Source organism: Poecile atricapillus, chromosome 2, assembly GCF_030490865.1.
Source record: "Poecile atricapillus isolate bPoeAtr1 chromosome 2, bPoeAtr1.hap1, whole genome shotgun sequence".
NCBI lineage: Eukaryota > Metazoa > Chordata > Aves > Passeriformes > Paridae > Poecile > Poecile atricapillus.
The window spans coordinates 93,076,308-93,096,013 of record NC_081250.1 but is presented as its reverse complement, the minus strand read 5'-3'; the positions used below and the strand labels follow the sequence as shown (position 1 = coordinate 93,096,013).

Sequence of the window (19,706 nt, the reverse complement as noted above, 5' to 3'; positions counted from 1 at the left end):
GATGTATTACCTCTGTCACAGCCCAGTGGTGTAAAAACTGGTCCAGATCAGTTAGGTAAAGACGGATAGGTGAAAGCTGTGTCTGGCTAATGTGTGGTTTTCCTCTAATGCCCTGGAGACTAGTCAGCTCCTCTCTTGAAAACCCTGGGGAAGAAGAAGCAGTACAACAGTATCACAAAACAAGCCAAACGGTGTTCTACTTCAACAGCATCATTGACAAACACTGTCTTTTACACTATGTCAACATAATCATTTTTTCTTAGAAGCTCTTCCTTGATTTAATAAACTAAGTACATCAAAGTACAAATTTTGACTTTTGACAGAAAACAAAAATATTTTAAAACCCAATAGTACTATAATGTGATATACAAAAATTTTAAACGACCGGTGTTATGCTATTTTAAATCTATGCATCTTTTAAAAAATAACAAGAATGGGTATAATGCAAAATACTTCATGTAGTCACAGTAAATCAGCAACCTTAGTAATCAATAATATAACCTCAGGACTAAAAAAAAATATCATTTAGCTTATTATTTCTAAAAAGGTATTAGGTGTTTTAGTTAAAAAAACGAGTACTCCACAAGAGTTACTTGGGCTTTGCTTCCATTTTCTCTGCTATTAGTTCAGCACTTTTTTTACCGTTTTAGGAACAAAAAGGTAATTTTTGAATACAAAGTAGCTGAACATTACAAATAACCAAGGTGATGAAGAAAACACACTATTTTTTACCACAGCAAAAGTCAGCAGGAGTTACTTCTTAGCAATATTACACCACTTTAACCACTGTAACTTCCCAAAGTTGCATCACCACAGAATACAGCTATTTTTATAGCTGAGTAAGAACAAGTAGCAGAAGTAGCTCTGCTCACACACTGACCTTGGCCAGCTCACTTTAACGTACTCTGATTACTCGATTCTGATGGAATGTTTTTAATAGCGTAAGCACGTTTACAGGAAATCCCAGAGGCAATCTTTTATATTGTTATGAGCCAATAAAAGGCATTTACTTCAAGATAGGAAAAAAAAATTAGTTTATGTCATATGCTGAATTTAGGCTTTCCTCATACTTTCCTACGTAAGCTAGAATGAAGAAAAAGTATGCAAATATTCAGCCCAAATGGAAAAGTGTAAAAATAGAGTGTCAAAAATTAGATCAAGAAAATAAAATCTCGTATCAAAAATATACAACAAGATTAGAATTACTTTCAGGAAGTACTTACTAAACCATTTACTCTAAATTAAATTCAATAATTGACTATCAAAACAAATTTCATTTTGTTAATTCTGAATTATTACATTCATATGGATTACCTATAAGGGTTGAAAACAAGAAGCTGAAATAGTCCACATCATTCACTGAATTATCCTGCACTTGGCACTTCCAGCCTGCAAAGGATGATCTACACAAAACCAATAGCAGACAGTTTATTAAAAAACATATAATTAAGAATTCACAACCTACCTGCACAATACAATCAATTAGCATGCCTAAATTGTTACAATTTTAGCATCCTTGTTTCTAACTGTTGTTGTTAGAACAGGTTTTTAAATAGCTCCAAAACCAGAACTGGCTCTTTCAGAGACAAGACATACTGAACTTTGTAACCCTGCTTGGCCTTAGGTTGCTAAGATAATTAAATTAACTGCAATAGCAACTTTTCATTAATAGTGGTATAATCTTCAGTACACTGATGACACCATAAATTAAATTAATTTTATTTCCCTTACTTGGTAAAAGTTTTTGTATTACAAATGCTGGGCTATATTTTTCATCTTATCCACTACTTTTAATACATGAACAACAAACCCCATCTGAAGGCAGTCTCAGCATCTCTTTCAGAACTGCTGAAGCTATTGAACACAGCTAAGTAAAAAAGTTGTTTGGAAATTTAGAACACAAAAAGGAGCAATATGCAAAGACAGGAGCAAACCCGTTATCAAAGCTGTCTGACACTTTCCATCTCAAGGGAAATCTGGAACAAGTGAAGCACCAGCCTACTCTGGTGTCTCAAATGAGAAGCCAGTGCTTGTGGAAACACAGAGCAAACAGACACCAGTGACCACCTAATGGCAGACTCTGGCCCATGTGCTGGTGCTGAACCAGGAGGAAGCCAGGAGCTGGGAACAAGGACATCTAACACATGCTTTCCTCACCAGGCTGCAGCTCAGACCCAGATCACATTATGCAGAAATGCACATTATTCAAATTGCCTTGTATGCTGCTTTTGGCACTGGTGCTGCAGACTATGGATCTCTGCTGTAAGAGATTGCTGCTTTCCACTCTTACAATCTTGTGAAATTTCAGAGCTTCTGAATGCAATTTTCCAAGCCAACTATCTGCCTTGGATCTTTTTTTTCTTTTCCTAATTTCTCTGTGCCAACAGCCAAAATGGCTTAGCTCATGGGTAACAAAAATCTGGAAAGCTTGTTACGCAGGAATTTTTTACAGCTCCGTGCTTTGGGAGCAAAAATATCAAATTTGGAATACTTTTGTGCCAGGCATATACATTTTGCCACCCACAAAAATCCATCCATATTATTTCAGCATCCACAAAAATGACAGCTAGAATATGCACGTGTCTGGAGTTACTCAAAAAGAAAGGAGAAAAAACCCAGAATTTCTTTAAATTAAAGAAAAAATTCAGGATTCCATCAGATTACCATGTAGGATAGTTAATTCTAGGGAGGGAAAAATCATAGGTGAGAGAGCACAAAGTAAGGCTTTATTAAATAAAGCTCCCACTTCACATTAATGCCTGGCAGTAGGGATTTGCTGTATTTCAGGTGATGTGATTAGCTCTGCATGCTCCCTTCTGGTTCCTAGGAGGCCTTTGGTCCTGCCCTGAGGCCTGGCTGACTACTTCCTTTTCTTAACCTGTAGTCTCTCAATCTCTCCCCAGTCCTAAGGCTGCTACTTGGCTGGCAGGTTTTCCCAGGACAAATCCCTTGGCAATGGGAACAGTGAATTTTTTCCATTCTTCCAAGGAGGTCCCAGCCCAGGTGCCAGTCCCATTTGTTACAGTATGGAAGAAACTTCCCACATACTCAACTAAATCAGCAAGAACTCTTGCCACTACTTCCCTATATAAGGTGGATATTTACACAGGAATCAGATCCATACACCAAAAGAGAGAGTGAAATCCATGTCCTGTTCAGCACAGCAGAAGAATCTCCTTAAATCTGATGCAGAGACCATGAGTCTGACTTGAGGTCACTCAATCCACCAAAGTAAGCATTGAGGAGCATGGAGAGAGATTCAAGAGGGTTTAGGACTTGCTAGACTAGACACAGAAATTCAAACTGTGATGCAACCATTGAGCAAAATGGTGGGAATGCAAGAGGCTGGGAGAGATAATGACAGATGAGGAGCTGCAAAGGCAATCAGGCAAATGTGAAAATAAAGAAGTCTTGGGTAGGAAAAGAGAAAGAAAGAAAGAACATGTGATAAGCCCCAGTTCAGGAAGTAGGGACTTGCATGACAAATCTTGTTAGAATCTGGTTTAAAATAATCATATATAAAAATAATTCAATATTGGAAAAATTCCACTTCCATATGCAACCATTTTGAATGCTTTACAATTAGGACCAGTGCACTCAAGAATTTTACATAACCTCCAGAAGAGACTGAACAAAAACTCAAGATTCACTGAAGGTTAGCAAGCAGAAACTGCAATAGGTTCAGGAGATGCTTGGACAGGAAAAATAATTCCAAATCTTATTACTTAAACATCTGGCAATCACACACTTCATCAGTTTTGTTTTCCCATGCATCTACAAACTCACAAATAGGAGAAGCATGTTAAGTATCCTAAGAAAACACCAGGCTAAGGGCCACTGCTACAGACATAAGAGGAAGCAGAGAGAATCCCTGCAGTTCTGCCCTGGGAACATGAAGGCAGCATAAGGAACAAACCCTTGACAGAGCTATTAAATGGTTTAAGTTAAGATTCATCTCTACAAGCAGAGCTACACTGAGTCACACACACACACACACAAAATCAAGATCACTAAATTCAGCTGCAGTTTACTTTTTTAGAAAGTGAAAGCTATTACATACATACGAGAAGCCTCAATGTTAAAAGAGCATTACAGTTTAAAATAATCTAGCATTAAATTTAGAAAGTGACAGAGAAGGTTGCCTCTGATCTTCAGCTTGGCCTCTCTTACACTTAGAGTACACCTTAGAGTGTGATAATACTATGTGTCATATTTTCTCAAGGAAAAAAACCCAAAACTATGTCTCATTCAAATCACGGATGAATTGATCAGTCAGGATTACACAATGAAGAATAACATAGTCTGACCTGTGCTTATTTATTGCATCATCTGTAACATGCAGTGTATGAGGCATAATTAAAAAGGTAGAAGAAAGTATTTGCTCAGAAATTCAGGTAGATTATACAAAATGCGAGACAAATACTTTTTAAAATTGGAGGACAGAAATCAGTGTTAACACATTTCTTCAAGTATCATCAGATTTTTGTTTCTTTTTTTACTTTTAGGACAGAATAAGCTCATATTATTAATACTGGAAGCTCCTCTCATCCTAGTTATCTCTAGTGCTGCAACAGCTCAACGGTGATTAAAATATGAAAATTTCACTAACAGCTGTGGAGAGACAGAGCTTCAAGTATTTCTAAGAGCAGCACCAATCTGATCTCTACTTCTCCACTTAAAGTAAATTTGAGGTCAATATTTTATCTTCAAGACAAAAGATGCTACATATTCTGAAAAATCAGAACCCAAATGTTTCATTGAATTCCTAAAGTTATCCAGGTACTTCTACGTACTTCTGCCTACACCTTTCCTTGCCTCAGTTCCTCATCTTTAAACTGGGAAAAACATCACCTTCCCATCTCCTGCAGCTGTGAAAATTACTTGAGCACAACAAAATACTTCCATGGGTGAGGGCAGGGGGAGGGAATTCCTTTGTTTTCCAAGCAGGACATAATACAATAGAGAAAACATGGAGCTTCCTATTGAAACAGGGCCAAACTCTCACATGAAGTAAAACGCTCCTTCAGTGCTCATGATGTACTCCGCACAGAAAGCAGGATGGAAGAAAACCATGAAATCATGTAATTGAAACACCACATGAGAATCTCACAATAAATCAAGACCAAAACCAATGTCTTTATAATAATACAAATACAGCAGCATTACAGCACAGAGGTTTGTTTAAATACAAGTCTAACCAGCTGTCATCACCTCAATTACCTTAGAACCCAAGTGCCTATAATGTAGACACTTGTTAAAGCTGCTCAATTTTTGAAGTTGACATTAAAGAAAATAAAAAATAAGATAAACACAGAACAAAGGAGATTCCATTCTAGAACAGATGTTGATGTACTGCAAGTGCATAAAAAATATTTTTAAAACCTTAGTTTAATACATTAAGACTACCATGAATAGTTGGAGACTGCATGCACTTTTAAAATGTGTTTTCAAGATGCTTGTAAATTACATGTCAGACATCTGACTAAAAAAATTATCTGCTTTATATAGGGAAAAGAGGTAATAGGCATACTATAAGTTGTCTTTTTTGTATAAATTATTACTGACAATGGGAACCTGTTATCAAACTGTGTGTGAGTGAGACCTCTCCAGTCATGTAGTCCAAACCCACATAAACTGTGATGAATTACATGCTGTAATTTCCATAAGGTCACCTGCTCTCTGTGGGAACTTCTCTTTTGAGGTTTAGAATTGCACGTTTAGGTAACCTGCTCTGTACACCAAATGCTATTGAAATAAAAGCTGAATCTAATTAACTTAAAAATTATTGCTTCTCTTGTCAGTAGCAGAACAAGTATTTCTCTGTCAAAGCAAGTGTGCAGTACATTCCTTTTATCACTTGCTGCTAACTTTTCTTTTACCTCCAGATGGACTTCACTACTTTAGTTCATGCTGCTGTTATTTTCAGGTTGACTGTATCACACAGCTGCAAAATAAAACTGCAGTTTGTGCAAGAGTAGTTATTCCTCAGCTGCAGACTACTATCTCTGTGCCTCCTGACCTAAACTAGGTACTAATTGACTTATGGTTCAGATTTAAGGTGTTGATTTTGGCTTATACAGTCAAAGGAGTCTTTGGGTAATTTAGAGGTCTCTAACAGAAGAACTCTAATGAACCTTGGTGGATTCATTTTAGAAATTATCCTTCCATTTGTCCTCCTATAAAACTCAAAATCCAGCACAGACAGCAATGCACCTGTCTAGCATTTGCTAAGCAAGTTTTCCTCAGAATATGGATTGGTGTTGGGTTTTGATTTTATTTTTTTAGCAATAAAATTGAAAAAATGTGACTAATTTCAACCGTGAGTTCAGTCTCCAAGTATTTTAAAGTGAAACATTAAAAAGCAAATGCAAGATTCACAGTTCTTCAGAGGCATTAATACTATTACCCTTTTGTTCATAAATGTGAGGGTTCTAACACTCAAGAAGTGCAAGTTCAAGGGTTTGTGTTTTCTATTCAAGGAAAATAAAATCCAATTCTCTCACCTTCCAGTAAAACAGTCCCAGCATCATAATTGGGAATTTGGGAATATCTAGCGCAGAGCATTCCTGAAGTTTTACAGAATTATTTGAACATTGGCAAGACAACAGCCTGAGATACACAATTTGTACTGTACTAAATGATCCTATTTTGAATTGATTTATCAACCACTGATCAAAGACTTAAACCCAGCCCTCTGACAACTGTTAAATTCTAGGTTATAAAAGCACTGTAAAAGGAGTTTCCCCTCTATTTCTTTCACTGATACTTCTGTTCCACACAGAACATTTAAACAGTTACAGGCACAGTCAGTAGATGATACACTCATTTCCTGAAAAAACCTAACTATGCATTCTAGGCCTCAACTCTATGAAAATTTAGTAACATTCAATAAAATTATTAAGTACACATCCTCAGAATAGTTCAGTGACTAAGTCACTGTGTTAAGAAAGAGGAAATCAATCTTCCCTTCAGATGAAGGCAGTGAACACAGACTTTCCGCAACCTCAGTAAGTGCTTTAACCACCAAGATACTATTATTAATTTATTATTAAATTGTCCTTCAAACACATAGAAGAGCAGAAAATTTCGAGAAATTCTGCACACCAAACAGACAACCACTGCATGAGGATGGCAATCAAGCAGGAAAAGGTTATAGGAGAGCAGCTACAGGGACTCTGCCCATCTCTGATCACCGGAGAAGAAACTCTTCTGGTTCCCAGGACAGCTCCTCAAGATAACCTGTTGCAACTTCAAGCAGCTGCGCAAAATATTATGGAACCAAACAAACCAAAAGGGAATTACCAGGATGAGATGGCATTCACCTTGCAGAAGACCTCCAAGAGAAGGCAAGGATGAACTGAACTAGCAGCCATGAGCAACCTGATATCTGAGAACTTCCCTGACACCTGCAAGAGTATGGAAATTTTTATTATAAAAATAAAATTTTTGTTTTAGGCTGTTTTTCAGTTGCTTTTTGGTGGGGTGTTTTTGGAACAGGTTGGTATGCTTTATTTTTAAAAATAACTAAGGTCTGTAACATCAGTGCCTGCACCAGGCAAACTGACACTGTAACAGATGAAACTAGCTGACACATGAACACCTGTGTCATGCTTGGGAACAGACAGAATGGTTTCTGAAAGAAAAATTTTTGCATAAGGCTCCTCTTAGAAGTCTTGTTAATGGTAGCTGCACATGAATATGAAAGACCCTATAACATTTATGAAAAAAATTCCATAAATCTAAGCAAAATCTAAACAAAGATCCTTCTATCATGAGATACCTGGTTTAAAGGCAGGAGATGGTGGGTAGAACTGATCAGCTCATACAGCAGAAGACAGACATCTCTGGTGACAAAAGTCCACAAGCATTCACATTATTTAGTAAGCATAAGTACTTAGACATGTAAGTTAATCAAGTCTATATATATATATAAGGCTATATTAGACAAGGCTGTCTTTTTTGTCTCTTGACAAAGCAATTAGGTCATTTTATCTACCCAATAGTGGAAATGATACAATAGCACCTCCCACATTCTGATGTTCTGCAGCTCATCAGGATACAGCAGGGCAGGCCTTTTGGCATATCCAAAGTTCAGTTAAGGCCTTGGAAATATGAAAAGCTAAGTGGTTTTTCCCCAATAGCCAAAATAATCACACAGCAACCAAGGATCATAAAGAATTGTTTCCACTGCATGAAACAGAGCTGAGTTTTCCTTCACAACCCAGGGCCACAGGTATGTAGAACAGCACTCTTTTACCACTTGTGAATCCTCCATTGTGATCAACCAGAAATTGCATTAAGAAAAAAAATCTTAACTGATACACAGAGAAGTGTAGAGAAAAGGCTCCCTTGTTTCTTTTGGCTTCTTACTTTTATGACCTGTGCTATCTATGATGTCTCAGCCCAGCAAGGTTAGCATCAGCCCAGAGTTTATCTATCAACACAGATCTGTTCAGCTACTGATCAGTATGCATCAGAAGTGGGAGAGTTCCACAGAGAAACTGCAGCATCCTTCCCTTAGCTCTAGAGGACCCATTCAAATCCTTCAGCACAGTGCCCAGGAACAGTCTGAGCCCAGAAACATTGCTCTGCTGATAAAACCACATTGGGACAACAGTGTACAGGTGTGTCTTCTAGGCAGCCTTCTCACAGGACTGTTACGAGCTCTGCATGCTTTACAGCCAGTCAGCTGTGTAATAATGACAGCTGCATTGTCTGACTGCCATTTAAAACACTGCTTACATGTAAACACACCTGTCAAACACAAGGTAATGGATCACTTACAGAATTACCTATGAGCATGGAAGGTATGTTACAATACATCCCAAACACTTCCATATTATCATTGTCAGGAACTGTGTGTATAAACAAGAAAACACACTGAAAGGAGCAAAATCACATCCAAGTACCATACCAGCACTGTTGCACCTTTATGGAAGAAAAATATACAACATTTTCTATCAGTGTAGGCATGTACTTGCACTTCTGTAAAACATTTTAAAACATTAAAAAGCCCTGTGCCAATATTTATCTCAGCTTTGGCACAGTTTATTCCTGTTCAGCTTTAATGAAAAATAATTTCTGTCAGATTGAAATGCAACTGCAATAAAGTATAAACTCATGTCCCTGCATCAACTTAATCAAATCAGTTTTGAGTTCTATTGCTAATGAGGACCAGCACTCGCAGTTTTCATATCAGTTCTGAAAAAGACAGGAAACCATGACTGTCAGAAAATTATGTTGAAATTGCTAAAAAAAAAAAAGGGGGGGAGGGGGGGGAAAGAGAGAGAAAACCAAAAAAATTGCATCTTTGAATACTTCTCCAACCATATACCCATCTCATCATTCAGACCAACTTAGCTCCAGGTAGTACAGGGTCTGAATCTAAGCTCCAAGAGCAAGTGAGAGCTTTTATCTTCCTTTTCAGCTTTTATCTTCCTTTTCCTCCATCAGGTTACCATGTGTAGCCACTGGTTTGTTAGTGTGTGTTTTTTGTTTTAACTTTCATTATCTCTTTTAAAGGATCAAGTCTTCCCATTTGAAAATGCAGCAAAATACAACAAACATCTGAAAGGAATTACCAGGGATTTGAGGAAAAATATGAAGCCTGTTTTAAGAAAACAACAATTTAAGCTATGCATTGTTAAAAGTAAGCCTGTCAGCTGCTCATTTGCTCCAGAGCTGCAGAGGTTGTCTGAAGCAAAGCACTGCTTTCACATTATAAATGAGAGCACAAATCAGAAGAAACATTCACTAATGAGCAAACGGCATTTACTGACGGCGGCAATTGTAGTGCAGCAACATAATTCTTTTTCCTTTGATTAGGAACCTCACACTACAGCCAACCTGGGGAAAAACTTAGGGGCTGTGTCCTTAAAACAAGCTTGGACTTCTCCCTCTTTCAAGTCCTACACATGTACAAAACAGGGAGCAAGAAAAAGGAAATTTGCTGACCAGATGTGGATGAAGGAATGCTGTAACCCACCCCGGGGTCTGATTCTCAAGAACTACAGATCCTTTCTCATCTTGCAGCAAGGAAAACAGATTTTTTTACCCTTCATCCTCAGTGGTAGCCCAACAGGAAAAAGCCAGAATTTTGAGAGCACTCTAATGTTTCATTTATTCAATAGTGCCTTATGCACTTTTGTTACCATTTTGATACTTTCCTCTTTTACTTTTGTTTCTAATTGAGGGGTGTAAAAATATAGCCAGAAAAGGTACTTCAGCAAAGACCTTACTATTGTTCCATTTTTCCTATCAACCCATTCATAACTACTATACCTGTCTATACATGTATGATTTTTTACTTACTCTCCAAGATGTACTGAGCTGACTTTCCATTATATATCATTTGTAGTGAATTTAGAGTTTCCTCTTTTTTGTTCTATGTTATTTATTTAATATGAAGTAAGCTTATTTTGGCAAAACTTTCATTTTGTCCACATCTTTTTGAAATAAATATACTGTTCTGGAATATTTTCTACACTTTACTTGCATGAGAATTACTGAATTCGGTTGTTCTATCAGTGTTGCTAACCACAACAATGGGTTACAATATCCTCTCCAAGTTCTCTCCTGGTTGCAAACGCTTTGGGGAAATGTGCTATTTTTCTTTTTCTTGACTACAGTTATGCATTTAATAATTCTTTAATCAAGTAGTATAGAGGATCTTCATTAGCTACATTTTGCAGTCTCACTGTGCCTCCCTCATGCTGTACTGGCAAAGGTTGCAGATAAAGTAACTAGGATGGCTAAATAAAGAAAAAGCAGCATTTAATTACAAAGGAAATATCCATAAAGAACTCTATTATAACCCTAAAACATCTCTGAGTAATGTATCTGAAGACACAGAATTTTACATCGTACAGCAAACAAATGTTAACATGTCCGTCTCAGTTCTTTCTAAGCACCAGATTCCAGAGGATAGCAGGAACCAGTAGGCATGCCTGGATGCTTGATGAGACACCAGCTGAGCTCCCTCATTATTGTCTGGAAAGCAGCAGAATATTTTAAAGGCACTACCTCTTAAGAGTCCATTTACAGATCCATCAAGCAGAATGCAAGTTACCCCCAGGGTTATCTCAAACCTGTGAAAACTTGGAACTCCCTCACAATTTATGCCAGAGAGCACTCAGCTTTTATTTATATGGTACTCACCCTGCTCCTTTTCTACAGAAACAGAAACAACTCTTGGCAAGACCCCAGCAGGGAAAGAGTCCCACAAGAATAAGAAATGGCTGTTTGAAGCCACTGGAGATCTCATTTATGGACACCCTACTTCAAGAGAGAAATGCCATAAATTAACTCCCATTGTTTTTTATCTAGACAGTGAAATATTATCTGTCCAACTCTCTATTACAGTGAAATAATTTCCAGACACACTGTTCCAATGGATAAAAAGTTGTAAAACAACCATAACTATTATGCACAAATAAGGCACATAAATAAATTGCATTTCAGTTTCCTTATTTGTACTTCAAGGAATGAGAGGAGACACAATTTTCCCATAAAGTCAGCAATCTAACTTCCTGATTTATGTATTTGATCACAATCCCATAATCTGCATTTCTCAATCCACAGTTCACAGAATAGAACACATAACAGTAAGTATGCAGATTATATATTAATCACCTTAAACATATCACCATATGCAAAAAAATAAAGGAAAAAAGATAATTCTGTTTGCAAGAGTATCTGACCCTCAATCACCACAAAGTCACTGAGTGGCAACTAAAACCACAGAGCCTGACAAATGGGTTTCTCTACAGCTGTAATAGTACAAAATTTGGTAGGTAAACAGCAGACCACTTTTTCAGGCAAACACAGTAATCTACCTTACATAAGAAGGTACATTTACAACATTTCATACATTTCCACATTTGACAAAAATACTTGCTTCAAAGTCAGTCTTCCAAAAAGTGCTCAAAAAATAAGCACATGCCTCACTAGTTCTTTAAAACCATTTTGAAGTAGCCCTTCCACCCTATTAACGCAGAAAGCAGACACAGCAAGATTATACCAAAATTTTTTCCAGTTCTACCTCTGATACTGCTAAAGTTTGTTACCTTAGTCCTTATCAAACCATCAATGATTTATATATTTCTTCACGTCCTGGAGAGAACTGTCTACCTGTCCATAGCCTCAAGGAATTACCAGAACTTCACTGTCAAGGAAAAGCTACAACTGGAATTTCAAGCCAAAGAGGGTCATGCTCATGCCATATATTGTATATTCCAAACCAACATTTAAACCATTCACCTTTAACTAGTTGCTTACTTAACAGTTATTCCAATAACTCATAAATGAAAAATAAATACTGAAGTTAACTCTTCTAGAAATGTGGCACACTGCATCAAGATGAATTGCCTATCTCAATATATCAAAATAATACCAGCTAAAAGATCACCAAAAAAATTCATCTGGTAGATTTGATGCAACACATTTTCTAAAATACTATCCTTCCATTTTTCTCCATAAATGTAAGCTCAGCAGAGGCTAACTCATTGAACTCATCTCCTGTCAAGAAGCTGCTCTCATTTCTCAGGCAGAAGTGACAGACTGTTCACTCATGTAGCTCCACACCCTTCTTCACCTGTTTCTGTATGACTTATACCCCAAAACCCTGGCACACTTCCATCTCTCAGAACTCTACCTACCTGTGTTTATTGAAGCTACTCACATCTCAGATCCCATACAGTAAGCACAAGGCAGGCATTTGATGAGAAGAGCAGCTACACCTTCTGATCCTCAGTTTCACCTGAAACTCACCAGCTGTAGCCATCCAGTGACCCCAACACCAGCAATGTCTGTTTGCTGGCACAGAGACCAATTAGTGCAAATGTGGCCACATTCATACCAGCATGCAAAATGGGGTGGCTGCATTTCAGCTCTCTTTTCAGAACAGTCCTTGGTCTGTGCCAGTTTCAGTGAATGTAGACCAAAAGCGCTACAGAAATCATTCTAATAATTAACCAGTATAGGTAACCAACCTCCCAGGGCCTCAAAAACCTTCCCATTCTATATGGAAATATTGCTAACATCATTTTCATTCTCAGCACACAGAGCCCACTTAATGGACTCCTACACACCACTTGGGTATTCACTTCAACATTGCAAAAATAAAAATTGAATATTTTCAAAATTCACTTCTAATAAACAACCAAACAAAAAGGTCTGAAATGCAACACAAAAATAATTACAACTTAACGTTACCACTTGATATTGTCACAGGGCTTCACTTTGTACCATCTGAATACACTTACTATTAGTTTTATAGTTTACACACAAAAAAAACCTATGAGTTCCTTGCGTTTCTAATGATTGTTCAGGGAAAAACTGCAAGTTTTATTATGATCTATAGGTACTCTCAGTGAGTACTTAACATAGCTGGTCCCTGACAAATACAGCTCCATACAAGCACTCGCGGATGAGTGTAAAAGCAGCCATCCTCTACCCGTCAAAATAGCATGGGAAAAAAGGCTGTTGAAGAAATTAAGAACAAGTACCAAACCCTCTGACGCTCCTGAATGCAATCCATTTAAAGCCTGACGGATAAGTAGATTCCATAGGAGAAAAGAAATTTATGCAGAGTCCCACCCCAGCACAGAGAACGGGAATGTACCGGAAGAGAAACAGCGCCATCTACTGACAGCAGCGGGGTAATCGTAAATGACGGCTCCCCATGGATTTGGGACAGTTCTCTCTGGCCAAGTCACAATCTATAAGTAGAGAAAATGCCCCACAAACCAAGCTGTGGCACAGAAATGTGGAATTTAAAACGCTTTTTTACAGTTTCATTAATTTGAAAAACTTCAAAGTTTAATTCTGAGTGTCACAAGAGCTGTAAATGATGACCAGGCATTAACCAGTCTCTCTACCTCCTTCAAGGCTTTACCCTCTGCCATCCATATCCAACCTGAGTGCCTGATACTACGTATTTCCAGTGAAGTATATTTGTATCCCCTTGCTACACAACCCATTCCAGTATTGTATCTCTGCTTTCATAAAACTTTGCTAGCACTCAGACCAACATTCTCATGACATTTAAGGTCTGCACTCTCCCATTCCTTCTCAACAGCCTTTTACACAGCTAACTCTTGACTTCTTCCCAGCCTTTTCAGCCTAAGATGCCAATTTGTCAGTCATTCCCCATTATTGCATCTTTTGCTCTTCTTGAAAATCACTCCAGTCTGTCCATGTCATTACCTAAAAACAAGCCACAAAACTGGATACAATAGTTCAGCTTGGCCTTTCTGATAAAAGATAGAAAATCAGTTTATCTTGTGTGCAATAACAGGTTATGAAGCTCATAAAACCCACCTAAGGTTCATATCTAGAAAACCTACTATTGTTTCCTAAAAAACCTATTTTCTAATGGAGAAGAAATATCAGATTCTTCTGTTCCTGAAAAGTTAATATTTATTATTACTTATCTCCCTATCTTTGCATGTTTACATAGTCAAAGCAACTGTGTTTTGGACACCCTCCTCAGCCAAAAGCATTTCTATCACTTTGTTTCCCTAAGTCTTCAAGGCACCTTAGATTAATCTTTTAGGATAAAACATTTACTGTCATGATGATTGGGGGGGAGGGGGCTGGAGAAAGTCTTCCACAAAATACATTTCACCTAAGCCAAAGCTAAAAAAGGTGTCATCTATAAGAATGTATTTTCAATCTCTTACATTTACTTTGTCTATGAAAGAGTCATTTTAATCTATCCAATAATCTTGATTATTTTCAGATGTGCTTTCTAAAGAGAACTAATCAACTTCCTGTTCTTAATACTGATTCCTCACAGTGAAGTGAGAAGAACCTTATCAAATAAAAACAATACTCTGTCAACAGCAATCTTTTTTTTTCAAGTTTCATCAAAACTTGCAGGTTTCCAGAAAGTAAGGACTGTCAGGGATTATCAATACAAAAAGCTGCACTGCTGTAAGAACATCAGTACATTTTTCTTTCATTTAGTGATTTCAGACAGACTTCTTGGGTTGATTATCTACAGTCTTTGTATCCAAATCAAGTTTAAAATGTGTTCCAAATGCCATAAAATCAAAATACTTCCCTTGCCCCTCTGAAAACGAAGAATTTACTCCTGCTCTGTTCTCAGAATGTAACCTACTTTTGGTAAGAACACAGCCTTCCGTCTGCCACTTGCATCTTCTGCCAAAAGGATCAAATGTCCACAATCCACCTCCAGCTTTATGGTAAGTTTTAGAAAACAGCCACTCCATTACTACAAAAATCTCCCACAATGAAGATCCACTAAGATCTAACAATAAAATAAGCACCTGATTCCTTATTACTGACTTTAGTTCTTACAATGACTGCCTTTGAATTGGTTATACTTTGCCACTGAGCTTGCAGTATACAGCAGACAATTTTTAATTTTTAAAAATAAAATCCTATGTCCACCTTGCCAAAACTAGACAGAATTTCACTTTTACAGCAGTAATGCATCACACATATAGTATACAAATTTGACCATTATTGCTTATGTTACTTCACCTTACCCATGTTACACAGCTAATACAAACAGGTCTATATTTGACAGCACATTGTCTTGTGTTCTATTTTAATTAAAAATGTTTCAGATCCAAAAAGCATCAAGAATCGCTTTAAGTATAACTCACATAAGCTTAATTCCTGCTTGTTTATCCAAGGTTTCACAATACTGACCAATGGAGAAACATATTTTTCCCAGAAGCAGCAAAGCAAAACACCTTTATGAAATCTCACCAAGCCCTCCACTCACTTAAATGGAACAACAGCTTCACTCCCTGACTTCCACCCTCTTTCAAGCCAGGGAAAAAAAAAAAACAAGAGCATGAATAATTTTGAACAAGGCACTTGCCTAGCAACTGTAATTTGGCTATTTAGGTGAGGTAATTGGAGAAAAAGTGAGCTGAAAGAAAGCAGAACATGAGGAAAAACTAGTTGGTTGTTTTTCACTATCACCTGTGTCAGCTTGAAGCACTCACAAGGAAAAGCTGCAATAAGTGCAGAACAAGACCACTGATGATGACGTTCTGGGTAGAAGGTGCTCAATACCGTGCAGCCTTACAGATCTTGTAAGCAATGGGCTAATGCTGCTTTGCATCCTTAATGAAAGGACCCAGGTACTAAAAGCACTAATGTTTGTATTTCAAGATGAAAATTCTTGGCAGACTTCATTAATATACACAAGGACAGTATAGTAACATGGATAGATGAACATGGCACTTAAAAACAGTGGTGGACTTGGCAGTGCTAGATTAATGGTTGGACTCAGTCTTAAAGGTCTTTTTCAACCTAAATAGTAGTATGATTTTCTCAGCATGTATTGCAGAAAATCGGGCAGTGTAAAGATGGAGTCAAAGGAACAGGCCAACCACACCATCAGTTCCTGCACATTATATTGATTTTCTGTGTGCAAACTGACACCAAGTTCACACTTCATGACTAAACATTCCCACCAGGCTTGGCTAGAGCCAAGCACAGAGCGCGGTACCTCATGTGCAGGATGCCGATGAGGGTGGCGGCGAGGTCGGAGGACATCCTGCCCATGATGCAGCAGCGGCTGAGGCAGGCGAGCAGGCTGGCGGGCAGGCAGGGCAGGAAGTACACGAGCTGCACCAGGCGCCGCTGCGCCTCGGCCGGCAGCAGCACCAGCGTGCCCTCGAGCGGATCTGCGGCACACACAACGCACGGTCAGCACGCGCCCGACACACCCCAGCTGCACTGACCAGCTACCTCAGCTACCCACTGACATAAGGATGTCATAACTGACATGAAAGAGGGGGGAAAAAGGAGAAAAAAAAAAAGGCAATACTAGCCTAGAAAATAGGAGGCTTGGAGAAGAACTGTATCACTCTCTATAATTACCTTGAAAGAGGTTGCTGCCAGGTGAGGGTAAGTCAGCCTCTTCCAGGTAACAAGTGACAGGATGAGAGGAAATGGCCTTAAATTGTACCAGGGGAGGTTTGGATTGGATACTAGGAAAAATTTCTTCACTGAAAGAGTAGTCAGGCATTGGATCAAGGGAAGTGGTGCTATCACCATCCCCTGAAGTGTTCAAAACACATGTGGCATCTGGGGACTTGGCAGTGCTGGGTTACCACCTGGATCTTAAGAGGTATTTTTAACCTAAATGATTCTGTGAATCTCTGACACACAAAAATTAAAGTTTCCAGTCTATCAGATTTAAGTCCTACGAATTTGAACTAAAGGTCTCGATCATTTTATTCTCTAGTAAATGACACGCACAGTTAATTTTAACCTTTAGGGAGCTGAACCAATCTGCAACCCTGCCCCATCCAGTCTTTAGGTTCACCTAGGAAACAACAGGATTTTTCACCTATTGCAACCCGCCTGCCAGGTGAGGGACAAAATTCCTCGTGCTGTAGTGCCAAAGTCTTACCGTATATTCGAGATGCAGTGGCTTGTAAACTTTGCAACAATTCCTTGTTTGAACGAGAAGCAGCGGAATGAATGATATCAATGAGCTGATTAGAAAGCTCAGGGTTCCTCAAGCCAAGCAGAGCCAGTTGCTGAGGTAAGCCAGCCAACCAACGAGATAAAACTTTACTTCGACTTCTAAAGAAAGAAAAAAAAATCAGTTGGAGAAAAATAAAAGACAAAACAACAGAAACTCCAAACTCCTCTTCCTGTTCTTGACCAAGTTGCTTTTATTTCTCCTTTCTGGCTCAAACTGAAATAACTGTATGGACTAATCCTATCTTTCATAAGCTACAATTTCTATGTCACCCTGGCTTGTCAAATCAAGTATCATTTAGGAACCAAAAGCATTACATCAGCTTATTACTAAAGTGATGATCACAAGAAAAAAAGCTGCCAAATGCAAATCAAGAAGTTCAAATTAGGTCTTTGAAGATGTCAACAAAAGTAGCATCATGATGATGCAGATATTTCACTCTTGAAGACCTGTCAATCAAAAATCTTTAAAGGATATTAAATACCCATAACACAAGAGGGAAGAGCCTTGCATAGACATGAACCACTCAGTAGCAGGAAAAGCCTGGAGAACAGACCGTTGAAGTGGGTGAGTTGGAGGTGAGGTCAGAGGTCTAAAATTACTTGAAATGGAAATAGTGGATGGGAATAAAACATTTGATCCATCTTCCACAGAAAGAAGCAGATGCTAGAATCAAATGAAGCTAGGAGCCACGATTAAACAAGCAAAAGTAAGTTGGGTCTTGACACAGCTGAGCTTTGTCACTCCCTGCCAAAGGATGCTGCAGTTGCTCTTGATTTAGACTGGTCCAAGGAATGACGAGAAAAGCTCATGATACAGACACACCTAAAAAATAAACACATTCACAAAAAAATCTGGAAAAATGTCCCAATGTTAATTCTGTTCCTCTTAGACTGCTCTTGACAAGCTTCTGAGGAAAAATAAATTAAAAGAATGAGAAGAGTCATAGGAGGGCTGAAGGAGCTACGACGTCAAACTGAATGGAACAGTATGAATGTTGTCCAGGAGCTACCCCACTTATTTCTAAAGGAAAGAAATGGAGTAGTGCAGTACACAAATATTATGTTGTCTGAAAATGTCTTGTCAGACGTAAGTGTAGTCATACTTTTTTGCAAAGAATTTTTGAGATTTAATTCTTCTGTTACTAAAAATGTCACAGAACCATGTAGAAGACTAGGAGGAACAGCAGCAAAACTACTGCTGTTTATGATGTCTAAAGATAGAAGGTTAAAGCTTTCCAGATAGTCATATGATCACATGAAACTGAATGAGATGCTCAAGACTTTCAGGTAAGTACAGAGAACAGTGGTTATGTAACCTCAGGGAAATTAGTCAGTATGAAAAAGATCTCTTTTTCACTCTGTGTGAAAAGAGGAGGAAAATGGGATATTCCCAAGTGTTTTTCCATGTCTTTCATATTCTCTACACTTTTTATAATGTTCAGAGCATAGCATTAGATTATTTCTGGCTGTAGATCTAATTACATGTACTCAGGCATTACCACAACAATGTAACAAAGCAAAGAAGCCATAGAAGGGAACAATTTTCCCAAAACTTTACTGTGTTAGCAGATGCCAGGACTTCTGAGAGATCTAAGGTTTGACTTTTTTAGTGGCAGAAATAGATCACATGCCCTGGAAAGTCAGCTGTGCCTGGGCTGCATCAAAAGCAGTATGGGCAGAAGGTCAAGGGAGGGGATTCTGCTCCTCTACTCTGCTGTGGTGAGAGCCCACCTGGAGTGCTGCATCCAGCTCTGGGTCCCCAGAAACAGGAAGGACAGGAGCTATTGGAGCAAGTCCAAGGAAATTATGTAGATCATCAGAGGTCTGGAGCACCTCTCCTATGAAGACAGGCTGAGAGAGCTGCTGTTGCTCAGCCTGGAGAAGAGAAGGTCTTCCCAAAGCCTTACAGCAGCTTAACAGTACCTGAAGGGTTCCTAAACATTCCCAAACAAGCAGGATTAACGGATACACATCAACACATGATTTGGGTTTAAGGTTTTTTACATCCTGGAACTAGATGACTTGGCTGAAAAATACAGTCTAGAAGAGTTAAGATTTGGAGACAATCTGGACAATCTGATTAATGAAAAATTGTTGCAGCAGCATTACATAGAGAGAATAATCTCCTCTTACTGACTACATCTGAAGCAAGTCAGATATCTGAAAGCTGCCCATGATCTAATAAATCCCACAATGAACCAGGAGCCCAGAAGGACAAGAACACTTCCTTA

General features: G+C 38.3%; 1 protein-coding gene across 6 annotated transcripts in view; it reads right to left on the bottom strand.

Annotated features, from left to right (window-relative positions):
* TEX10 (testis expressed 10) overlaps positions 1-19,706 on the bottom strand; it is a 54,844-nt gene that overhangs the window by 16,381 nt on the left and 18,757 nt on the right. For 5 of the 6 annotated variants that reach the window (XM_058831900.1, XM_058831903.1, XM_058831904.1 and 2 more), the window contains exons 9-12: positions 17,399-17,574; positions 16,490-16,667; positions 1,315-1,403; positions 11-144 (exon numbers count right to left, since the gene is read on the bottom strand). In XM_058831900.1, coding sequence (XP_058687883.1) covers positions 11-144; positions 1,315-1,403; positions 16,490-16,667; positions 17,399-17,574 — 577 coding nt within the window. The remainder of the gene's footprint in view (positions 1-10; positions 145-1,314; positions 1,404-16,489; positions 16,668-17,398; positions 17,575-19,706) is intronic. The other variant, XM_058831905.1, reaches the window with a different exon arrangement.